Genomic DNA, 12,077 nt, shown 5'->3' with positions numbered 1-12,077 from the left:
ACAAGACCCTGACTCAAAAATAAAATAAAATATTGCAAGCGAATTGAGATTTTTTTTTTTTTTTTTTTTTTCTTTTAAAGCACTGGGCCAAACACCAGGCAGTCAATGGGTTAGATTGGTCTCCTGTCCCTTTGTTTGCAGTCTCTGACTAAGAACAGGAAGTATGTGTCTCTCTGGTCACTCCTGGCCTCTCTCATAGTCCTTCCTTCCCTTCTCCCATTCCCTTCGCCCTGTATGCATGGACTTCATTTGGAGATTCCTTCTCCAGCCTCCCCTCCTGGTCTCATCGCCTGCTCTTCTTTCAACAGATCACCTCTCGGATCTTCAGGGCCGAGCAGAGGGTGATCCTGGTGTATCCTGGGATTTTTACAGCAGTTCTGTGTTGGGTAAGTTTGAAGTGGGATCCTTCCGACCCTCACCTGTGGCACAAAGATGTGGGATTTGGCTCGGGTTTCACCAGGTCTTCTCAAGGACAGGAGTAACCCTGTGACGGTATCCCATCTTCCCCTTTTAATGGCTTACAGACCCTTTCAGACCCAACCTGACCCCGACCCTGACCCCATCCTTCCCTGCAGACGCAGAAGTCATTTACCTAAACCAGGAAATACGCCACTGATTTGGAAACAGCCATTCCTCATTAGCCCTCTACTGCTCCCCAGCCTGGCCATGTAAACAATTCTTTTTCTTCCAAGGTCCCTTTCTTCTCCCGGGCTTTGTCTTAACCCTGCCAGAAGCCCTCTGAGCATTGTCACATCTTCCAATATTGTTCCAACTCAAGAGGACCCCACCCCTCACCTGACAGCTCCCATTCTCTCCCTACCTTGCCCCCAGGATGCACACACACTTTTCCAAACAGCTATTGTCTTTGGAGCCCGTAGCCTTCTGGCCATGGCTTTCCTCTCTTGGAAGATCAGTAGGTCTTTGTCCCTGGTGGTCATCCAGCATTCACCCTTTGGGCTAGGGGGCTGAAGATGAAAGGAAGCACCCACTCCTACCCTTGGGGGAAGCCGGAGGGGAGAAAGTCGGGATGGAGTGTAACTGGCCACACCCAGAATGTGGGCTGGGGAAGGGAACCGGCTGAGCCCCCTCTGGGCTTCTTGGGAGCCCCCCAGGCAGTGAGGCAGCTTGGGAAATCTGCAGCTAGAGAATGACGTGTTTTTACCTTGCCCTTGTCTGCTGATAGTATCTTCAGGCTTCCACCTCCAACAGCTGAGCAGGTCATCCTTGACGTCACCTTGCTTTTGCCAGTTGGAGGGGGGAGAAATATAATAAATCTCTGCCCACAGAATGGCCACAGAAGATTTCTTTCAGGACTAGAACTTTCATGTATGTGCCTTCCCAAGGATGTGAGCCATGGGACCGGCAAACCTTGTCCCTGACTAGGGGCCTGTGGCTTTGTCATTTATCTCCGAACCACCCCCTCCATGCCCCTTTATCTGCTTGGTACATTTCTTTTCTTCGGTTTTGTGCATGTATCTGAGTCCTAATTATCTATATGCTCCCCTTACAGAGGAAAAAGACGGGTTTGCCTGTGACCTGCTACATAATCCTCCTGGGAGCTCTGATCAAGAAGGAGACGATCTGATGGAAGAAGACGAATTCATGTTCGAACTCTCAGACAAGCCTCTTCTCCCTTGCTACAACCTCCAAGTGTCAGTGTCCCGCGGGTAAGTGTCTGAGAGACCCACGGTGACCGAGTGCCAGGGTCCTGGCAACAGTGGACCACCTCACTGGGAAGGTGGAGTTCTCCTGAAGGAAGTGAAGACCTGGCGAGCAAGCGCCATCACACCTGACAAAGGCTAGCCTGCCCTTTTAGCCCAGAGTAGTTCTGTTCAAACTAGAGGCTGCAGGCTCCGTGGACATTGACTAGCTGCATTTCCTGCACCCCAAATCTAGATTCTCTCTCCGAAGGCTTTTTTCTGCTGTTACTGGGTATAAGAGATGATCTGAGAGATACTTGGGCGGATGAACTGCTAGAATCTCTGGAACATTTTTGTGGTTTCTAGGGGTAAACAGAGTATTTGCAATTGAGATTGCTGGAAAAGCCAGGACATATGGTTGCCATAGCCAGGGGGCCACTAGGGTCCTTCAGTAATCCGCAGCCTAGTTTCTCACTGCCGTAGTTGATTGAGGATTTTTTTTTTTTTTTTTTTTTTTTGAGGCAGAGTCTCACTTTGTTGTCCAGGCTGGAGTGCAGTAGCGTGATCTCAGTTCACTACAACCTCTGCCTTCCGTGTTCAAGCAGTTCTCTGCCTCAGCCTCCCGAGTAGCTGGGATTACAGGCACCCGCCACCACGCCTGGCTAATTTTTGTATTTTTAGTAGAGATGGAGTTTCAGCAACTTGGTGAGGCTGGTCTCGAACTCCTGACCTTGTGATCCACCTGGCTCACCCTCTCAAAGTGGTGGGATTACAGGTGCGAGCTACCGCGCCCGGCCCTCAATGCCATAATGTTAGTAATGTGGTGGTGCCAACACTGTCAGCCTAGGTGACAGCATATTATATTGGTGATCACCCGTTTATTTTAGGAGACTAGAATACAGAGTATACCTGACACTAACATTAGATTGAACTCAGTTTAATGTTTATTCAATGGTTCTGGAGGGAGTTCGGCAGCCAGCAGGGCCGTGGTTTTTATTGGATTTCCCCACATGTCAGCGTGTAGAAGTGCTGGCTGAGAGGAGGACTCGGGCTGAATCACCCTTTTGTTCTTAGCCACCGTGATTTTTTCCCTCTGATTGGTGTCTTCAGGTATTTCAAATACTTTTGCAAACAACTGTAAGGATAATTTTTCTTTTATATCTATTTTTTAAATGTCAACTCTGTGTTAAAAACCAGTGAGCCAGCAGCCAAGCACAGTGGCTCTTGCCTGTAATTTCAGCACTTTGGGAGGCTGAGGTAGGTGGATCGCTTGAGCCCAGGAGCTCGAGACCAGCCTGGCCAACATGGCAAAACGGCATGGTGGCGGGCGCTTGTGATCCCAGCTACTTGGGAAGCTGAGGCAGGAGAATCACCTGACCCTGCGGGGTGGAGGTTGCAGTGAGCTGATATTGCCCACTGCACTCTAGCCTGGGTGACAGAATGAGACTCTATCTCAAAAATTAAAATAAAATAAAATAAAATAATCCAGTGAACCAGCATGATGTGCACAGGATAGGGAGCTGAATGGACAATGGATTAGGAGCTCTTTAAGTAAGAGCCTCTGTTAAGGACTCTAACCATTAGACCACAGTTTCTTTGCATCCCCCTCGCCCCTGCCAACCCCCCACCGCCCCCCCCCCCCCACACACACACGGCCTGATCAGAATAAAAATAGCGTATATGATGGCACTAGTAGAGATCAAGTTTCAGGGGCTTTTGGTCCTTATTCTTCTGGGCATAAGCTGATCCCTGAGGGCAGGGCGGGGCCTCTGGGATATAGTGTTGCATGGTTAATTAATTCCTCCGATGTATTCAGCACCTCTCTCTTTGAAACAGGATCTTGGGCTTCAGGCAGTAAAAGGACCAGACTAGTCTGCATTAGGTGCAGACAGAACACGGGCCACCGAGGGCTGCACAGCCCTCAGTGAGCCGGTGGCAGGCACGTTGTTAGCCCAGAGCCCAGTACCAGCAAAGCTGGTTTTCCTGACATGACATCCTCCAGCGCTCCTTCTACAGCTGCCCTTCCCCACAGCTGCAGCACACTGTGAAAATGTCTGTTCTTGAAGAAGTTGGGGGTGGGGGGTGCTAGCGTAGAGTGATGCCTCTGAGGCCCTATGGTGTGCAGAAGGGCCTTCTGAATCACCAAAGCAAGATGGAATTCTCATCACCAGTGTGCGTGTTTTCAGGGCTTTTTCCCATTCTTTGGAAGTGATGGTCCAAGTGTGTACTATCTGTAGTCCCATTTCTTAACCAAAGCTCTCCATTTCCTATTCATGTGAGATAAGAACTTGCTGTCATTTGGGAGAAATGTTGCATTTTAGGGATAAGGATCGTGGGTCTGGTTAGATGTTTAAGGCGCTGGAATGGAACATTTGATTCTATAAACATGTCTTCAACAGCTGCGCCAGGTCAAACCCTGGGGACCAGAACTCAGCTCTGGCCTTCGAAGAATTCACTGTCTGGTGCAGTAGACGAACAAGTATATAATTAACCCAAATCAAAGACCAAATGTCCTGAGCAGATTCATTGTAAAAAAACTCCAACACTTTCAGAAGGGTGTCAAATGCAAAAAGTTCCAGTCCACGCTGAGCCCCCATTGCTATGCCACAGAGTGAACCATAGTTTAAGGTTCTTTTGCAATCCTGTCAGAAGTGGGCTTTGTTGATAGTATTACAATAGGGTTGTGAATCAAATGCCACGAGACCATGGGAGATGGAGGAACAATGAGTTACAGGTGGGGAAGGTTTCACAGGTGATACGGTATCTACCTGAGCTGGGCGGGGAAGGAGAGAAAGATGGCAAGCAAGGCACTGAAACATACAAATTCAGAAAGTAGGGGGAGTCTTTTATCATGTGACTGGTGCTTGCTGGGGTGGGAGATACAATGTGGGGTATGTGTGTGTGTGTGTGATTAAGTGGACATTGTGCTGAAGAAGTTGGAAGGTCTTATATAATATCATGGTAGTGGCCAGACGTGGTGGCTCACTCCTGTAATCTCAGCACTTTGGGAGGCTGAGGTGGATGGATCACTTGAGGTCAGGAGTTTGAGACCAACCTAGCCAACATGGTATAACCCCATCTCTACTAAAAATACAAAAATTAGCCAGGTGTGGTGGCATGTGCCTGTAATTCCAGCTACTCGGGAGACTGAGGCAGGAGAATTGCTTGAATCCAGGAGGCAGAGACTGCAGTGAGCTGATCTCGCCACTGCACTCCAGCCTGGGCGACAGAGTGAGACTCCATCTCAAGAAAAAAAAAAAAAATCATGCGAAAGAATTTAGAATTTTTCTGGAGGCACTGGGGATCCATTCAAAGCTGTTTAGGGAGGGAATGGAAGGTCAGACTTCCTTTGCAGAAAACTGTAATGGTAACAGATGATCCAGTGAGGGTGAGTAGGGGTGCAGAAGAGTGAACCCTGGCAAAGAGAAACCAGTTAGGAGGCTGATAAGATGGAGCCCAGGCCAGAAGTGGCGAAGGCTGGAGCTGGGGTCGTGGAATAATGAGGAGGGCCAACTCTGTGAACTGGGACCACTAACGTGGGGAGGCAGCATTTCTTCCTGCATTAGTCAACGTAAGCATTTGGCCCGGGACCGGCCTCTCCAGCACCCCTCCCAGCTGTCCCCAGGCTGCCACCCAGTCGGGTGTGCTCAGCAAAGTCAGACTCAACTCACTGTAATGTGAGCTCTGGCCCTGCAGAAACGATGGTGCTGCTGCCGGAGAAAAAACTTGTCTAATGCATTCCAGAGCCAAAGAGAAATGCCTTTTGGATTACCCGCAGTTTAGGCCTTTCTCCACGGCTCCCCCTCTGCTGGGGAAGATCTTGGAGAGCAAGGAGGCCAGGGAAGTGAGAGTGAGAACAGGAGAGGGAATCCAGGCGGGGTTGGCAGGGGCGGGCATGCCGGGCGGGGGAAGACCAGTCCCAGCACATGGCGAATCCCAGGTCACAGGGGTGCAGGCTAAGTCCCCAGGAAGCCCACTAAGAGGTTCTGGAAGGCCCCTTTCCCTCCTGCTTGTGTTATTTTGGAAGAGATCAGTCACGGATTGAGTGCTCACCGTTTAGCTGAAAGCCAGGCCAGGCATTGCAGGGGACAGAAGACATTTGCTTTAGCTATACCCAAGAAGCCTGTGGTTTAGCAGGCGACAGGGGAGCCAGACTGGCAGTGAGTTACATTGGGAGATGAGGGTGGCCGCGAAGCCTTCATGGGTTTTGCAGGGTGTTCCGGGTTGGGGCTCCCACTGCTCCCCCAGCCTCCTTCTGTAACTCCCATCCTTGCCTTTGCAGGCCCTGCAACTGGTTTCTCTTTTCCGATGTCTTGAAGAGGCTGAAGCTTTCCTCGAGGATCTTTCAGGCCCGGTTCCCGCACTTTGAAATCGCCACCTTGCCCAAGGCTGAGTTCTACCGCCAGGTGGCCTCCAGTCAGCTGCTGACCCCTGCCGAGAGGCCTGTAGGCTTGGACGACAGATCCCCCCCAGGCTCCTCTGAGACTGTGGAGCTGGTGCGGTACGAGCCAGACCTACTTCGGCTCCTAGGGTCCGAGGTGGAATTCCAGTCTTGCAAAAGTTGACCAGGAAAACAGCCCCTCCTTTTCTTCTTTCTCCTTCCGAGTTCACCCTTCCCCCACCTCCCTTGTCTTTCCCCCACCGAGCACCAGACTGCAGAATGAGGCAATAATACGGACCAACAAGAAGCCGCCTTATCAATGCCAGCATTAGCGACTGGACTGTTTTTGTTTTTTTGGTTACAATTAGTTCTCATCTCCCTGTCATCGTCATTGTTGTCGTGGTTGGTGATGGGGATGGAAGGCTGAACTCCACGTCTGAGGACAAGAGGTCCCAGGGGTGGTGGGAGGTGTCGCCGGGGTCTCTTGGACTGGCCTCCTTGTATATGACCAAGACCAAACCTGGGCCCTGGGTGGCCTTGGCCTGTCCCAAGGAGAAATGAGAACATCCCCGATCGCTGAACGCCCCTCCCCAACTCCATTCCCCTGTGTTCTTCTGTCTTCTGTAGTATTTATTTGATTAGTATTTAATTTGTACTGTTTCATTGGTTTCTGAGAAGTCTGTATCACTGTGACGATTTGAGACAACTTGTTGTTCTGAGGGACTTTCTTTACCTCCTTTCTTTTTCTTTGTTGATGAGCTCTGACAAAGCTATTCCCAGGTGGTTTTTCCCCCCACTGGGGTGGGGTGGGGTGGGGGGACATGAACTTGTGACTAACAAAGCTAGCTGCTGCTGGCCCAGGGCTGCTGGGGGCTTGGGGGTAAATCCTGAGGCTTTGGTGCTCCCCCCCCGCCCCCTTCCGCCCTTTGCAGCAGCCCCACTATCTTGAGATTAGTGTTGACAGGGAGGGGAGGATTGTGGGGCCAGGGCTTAATAAGTGACTCTAATAAAGGGGTGTGGAGAAGGGATCTGAGGGGTGAGGGTGCCCCTCTTCACGCCTTCTTCACCGCCCCCCTCTGAGTGCACAATATGGGTTTGTTCCCGCATCCTTTCTCCAGTGCCCCCACTCCCCCAACCTCAGTCTGGCCTCCCTGTCTCGAGATACTGAGCCTCTCACCTCCCAGCCCTCGGCCCCCCATACCTGCCCCTTCCCAGACTCGCAGCACCCCTTCTTTCCTCTCCTCCCCACTCCTCCTCCCTCAGACCCCCATTCTCCTTGGGAATCTGCAGAGGGCTCTGAGACTGACTGCCAGATGTGAAATCCAGGCGTCAGCTGTTTCCTGGGCAAGGGCAGGAAAGAGGTCTCCAGCCCTCGCTCCTCTCCTGCCTGGGGACCTGAGGTTGAGTGGTGGCCCCACCTGGCCTCCCCCTGGCCTCTGGGCTCCAGTGCTGGGTTTGTCCAGTGATAGAGAGAGAGGAGCTTGGGTTGCGTCCCTGTCCCCGCCCCCTCTGTGGTGTTGTCCCTCCCACTCTTCTTATTTTTCTACCAATTGCTATTTTTCCGAACAATCCTTGTAGAGTATGTACCATCCAAAGGCAGGAGGGCCTCGCCGTGGCCAGCTCTGGTTGGAGATGGTACAGTTTTATTGTACAGGTGCTAAAACAACAACAACAAAAAACAAAATGGAAAAAAAAAAAAGATTAAAAAAAAAAAAAGGAAAAAAAAAAAGCCAGTTTGAGGATGGGACAATCTGTTCTCTGGAGGCTCCTGAGCCCTGTGGGAGCATTGGTGGTTATTTTCTTTGTATTGTGTTTGTTCTTTGTTCCCGGGGGGTGGGGGAGTTCTCACCCCCGCTTCTGTAGGACTGCTCCCCTACCCCCACCATACTGCCCAGGTGGTTTTAAACAGTTGTTTTCCCTTAAAAAAAAATACATATATATATATATATATATATATATATATATATATATACACACACACACACACACACACACACACACACACATATATATATAAAGTTGAGGGGTTTGGGTTTTTGATTTGTTGGTTTTGTTGGGGTTCCTGGTATTGTGTAGTTTATTTCATGTTCTGTTTGCCTTTCCTTTTTTCGCATTTGGGTGTATATTCTGGCTGCCCTTCATGTTTCATTTTAAGCAACTGGCTGTGGAGTCAAAAACACTTGCATACTGAAAACTGTGTGTCAGGGCTTCTGTCTCCCGTCTCTTTTTCTATCCTCCCCTTTGGGACTTGGTGGTGGTTTCAGAAGGTGGGCATTGTGATGGGGAACCCTGCCCCCCACCATCCTGCTTTGCAGCTGTGGGTCCGGAGGGGTACAATGAATGAAGGCAAGGTGGAGTGGCTAGTGAACGTTGGGTCACGATCTAGAAAGAAAAAGAAAGGCAGGGGCAAATCGTAGGGCCGGGGCCCGTAGAGCATATGGAGCATCTGGCTCCTGTTGCTTTGGTTTGGGGTCAAAGGGGGTGCCTGGGCAGTTCTTGTTTCCATAGGAGTAGCAGGATTGGAGGAAGCCACCCTCTCTTTGGTGGCTGTGGAAATAAGCCTCCGTAAGGAAGTCCCCTGCCTGCCCTGGGCCACCCTGCCAAGGTGGCATCTGGCTGCATGGCCTCATCACTGCCCTCACTGTTGTGCCAGTGCTCCCCGCCCACAGTGCAGGCCTTCCACGGTTCTGTTTTCCTGCCACTGAGCGACGATGAAGGCAAGATGCCCATCCTGGATTTTGCAGTTTTTCCTCCCGCTTTTGAAAAAGGGTGGTAGAAGCTATGATTCTTATGAATGCTAGTTCCGGAACGCACCAGCAACTGAGGGGAAGAGGATGTTTGACAGGCCTGGGATGAGGCCCTTTGAAGCTGTATTCTCTTAGGGCCTCTTGCTGTGGCTTTCGAGTCTGGAGAGCCCTGTCAGAGTGTAGAAGCGAAGGGATCTGTGCGTCTGGCCGGCTGGACTCCAGCCATCCCCAGGAGTGAACTCTAAGCTGCTGGTCTTTGCTCAAGCCTCAGAAGCTTGGCTTGACCCATAGCATTAATCTTCCTCATTGGCCCTCCTCTCCCCACTTTCTGATTCCAAGGCCCTCTGCAATAGCCATCTTTGTGAGATTCCCAAAGAAGCCCACAGTGGTTCTGAATTCAGGTCGATCCTCTGCTCAGAACTTGCAGTTGGGTCCAGAAACCTGACATGTCAATAGGTTGTGAAAGCCATGTAGTGAGGATAAGGATTCTGCTAGGCCTGGGAGCACAGAGGGATGGGCAAGGGTCCTGGGAACACATCCTGGAGGAGGTGATGCCTGGTTGATACATTAAAAAGGACAAATGTAGGCATTAGAGGTATTTGAACTGAGGAGACAATCTGAGCAAAGGCTTGGAGACAAAGAAGAGGAGTTAAAAGCAAAACCAAACAGCAGATTTTTTTCTATTGCTTTTGGGTTCTTTGTGCACAGCTTATCTGGAGTCCCACTGCCCTTTGCCAGGTTGGAGAGATCAAGGCAGGAGGTATGGACCGTAGCATTAAATCTACATCCCTGGTCAGGACTGGGGTGAGAATGGCTTGGTAGCTTCTAATTAAATGATCTCCCAATCCTTTTAGTATGGTGTAGGGGGAAAAGCCAGCGTCACTCTTAACTACCGAGGCTGACGTTGGGTGGGAACCTAATCTTTCCCAGCCTTCATTGCTCCATCAGCCAAATGGAGGCCAGTGTACCCACCTACTGACAGAGCATCACACTGAGGGCCAAAAAGATCTGTTTAGCCAAAATTAGTTCCCTCTTCATTCCCGAGTTCACGAGCCTATGGTTAATGAGGGTCTTATCAGAATGTTCTTTGAGCTTGAAAGAGAGGCTCTGTTAATTCTTGGTGGGAGGAAGCACCCTCCCCGCATCCCTATTTGGCGTGTGGGGGCGGTGGTGAATGGGGTCGTAAACTCTAACTCAATAACCGGGAGGCCTGGTGGCTGTTTCATTGTGTCCCGCCCCTGCAAAGGCCAGTGTGTGTGTGTGTGTGTGTGTGTGTGTGTGTGTTTCGGGAAGGGTGGGGTCTGCCCCAGGGGTGTCTGCTCAGGTGCTGGGCATGGGGACGCGAAGTACTCGGGTCTTCTGGACCCCGCAGCAGGGACCGGCCGGGGCTCCACGTGTTCCCCCAGCGCTCGGGCTGCGACCGCGCAGTGGGCCTGCCGATGCGCCGGGTCAGGCAGTTGGAGGCTACGCCTTTCAGCTCGCGCGGATCCTTGGGAGCCGGGCTCGCGCGGCGGGCGGTCAGGGCCCTCCGCTGGCAAATGAGTCTCGGGCGCCTGCAATGCTCTCCGGCTTCACGGTAGAAGGAGAAGCCCGCGAGCGGAGCGAACAGCAGGCGGGGTGGCCGCGCGTGCTCACCTGCTGGTCCGCGAGACTGGGGGAGGGGTGCTGGGGGCGGGGCCAAAGCGCTGCTGGCCAATGGGAGAGCGCATTCGGCGGCTGGCTAAATTCCCCCTGAAAAGTGGAAGAGGAGGGGTCCGAGAGGAATGTTCCAAGCTCCGGAACAGCAAAGGGCTTTGGTGGGGGTCCGGAGCTGTCCAGGGCACTTGCGGGAGCAAGGGCATGATCGAGGACTGGGAGACGCCGGCCGCGGCCGCCTCCGTCACGGACGGTAGGCCCCGCCCTGTCCGTTCCTCCCTTCCCGGGCCCCGCAGGGCCGCAAGCCCGCCATCGCTGGCTCGACAGCACCACCTGCTGGACATCGGCCTCCACGTCTGGGGCGCCGGGACCGAGGTTCTCTGAAGCTCCGACCTCCGTCCGGAAAGGGAACGAGCTCACTCAGCCCAGATCCAGCGGCTTCGGAGCTGGAGGCAACTGCCTCTTTTGGAGTCCAGGAAGGGATCAGAAAGGCCTGTGACCATCAGAATAACTTCTTTTCCCGCCCCAGCCACCGGAGCTACATTTCCACCGCACAGCCCCACCCAGGAGTGAGGAAATCGTGGGGAGGCAGTCCCTGGAAGCAGGCAGCAGCAAAGGGCGGGAGTTCAGGAGTTGCATGTGGCACCTGGTGACAGCGACGCACAGCTAGCAAGCAGCCCTGGGCACTTCGTGGACCCTGTGATCCAGGGATGTCTGTAACACCCCAGGGGCAAAGGAAGTAGCCGCCTGCAGTGTTACAGGAGCGATCAGAAAGCCGCCTTAGTGCCCAAGTGTGGATTGTCCTCCTCCTCCTCCTCCTCTTGCCTGCTGTGGCATAGGGCAGAAGTCCCAGAATTAAAATCAGGACTCATTCATTCTTTCAATAAGCATTTATCGAGAACCTACTGTGTGCCAGGCACTGTGCTGGGCATTGGGCATACGTCAGCCACTAACACACAGTCCCTGTCCTTGAGGAGCTCACAGTGTATTGGTGGGGAACCTTACATAAACACGTAATTAAGGAACTGCAGTGTGTTAAGTACTGCCATAGAGGTATTTACAAAGTGCTGTGAGGCCTGGCTCATGCCTGTAATCCCAGCACCTTGGGAGGCTGAGGTGGGTGGATCACTTGAGGTCAGTAGTTCGAGACCAGCCTAGCCAACATCGTGAAACCCTGTCTCTACCACAAAATACAAAAATTAACTGGGCCTGGTGGCATGTACCTGTAGTCCCAGCTACTCGGGAGACTGAGGCAGGAGAACTGCTTGCCCCAGGAGGTGGAGGCCTCAGTGACCCAAGATCGTGCCACTGCACTCCAGCCTGTGTGACAGAGGGAGATTCTGTCTCAAAAAAAATAAGGAAAACAAAGTGCTCCTCCCAGAGGAGGGAGTAACGTACCAGCTGCTGGGAGGTGAGGGTCATCTCTTGACACCTGACTCCATTAAACCACGAAAAGCAGAGACTTATTGCCACTTGACTCTGGTTACAGTGAACCTGTCTCCCACGGTTCTTCTCTAACCCTTCCCCATAACTGTATCGGCGCACGTTAATCGGTCTAGCCACTTGCACACTTGGAGTAAGAAAGAAACGGGACAGGGAAGTTGCTTTAGGGCAGAGGATGTTCAAAACAGTAACAAATTTTGAGTGCTAAGGTGGGAGGTGCGGGTGGGGCTA

General features: G+C 52.1%; 1 protein-coding gene across 8 annotated transcripts in view; it reads left to right on the top strand.

The window, feature by feature from the left end:
• BCORL1 (BCL6 corepressor like 1) overlaps positions 1–6,684 on the top strand; it is a 76,449-nt gene extending 69,765 nt beyond the window's left edge. For all 8 annotated transcript variants that reach the window (XM_074392149.1, XM_039464120.2, XM_039464117.2 and 5 more), the window contains 3 exons: positions 309–386; positions 1,511–1,667; positions 5,923–6,684. In XM_074392149.1, the coding sequence (XP_074248250.1) occupies positions 309–386; positions 1,511–1,667; positions 5,923–6,205 (518 nt within the window). In that variant the 3' untranslated portion in view covers positions 6,206–6,684. The remainder of the gene's footprint in view (positions 1–308; positions 387–1,510; positions 1,668–5,922) is intronic.
• The last annotated feature ends 5,393 nt before the right edge of the window (positions 6,685–12,077 follow it).

Source organism: Saimiri boliviensis, chromosome X (assembly GCF_048565385.1).
Source record: "Saimiri boliviensis isolate mSaiBol1 chromosome X, mSaiBol1.pri, whole genome shotgun sequence".
In the NCBI taxonomy this organism is placed as follows: Eukaryota; Metazoa; Chordata; class Mammalia; order Primates; family Cebidae; genus Saimiri; species Saimiri boliviensis.
Note: the sequence above shows the minus strand (reverse complement) of the source record. Positions and strands in the feature narration are given on the sequence as shown.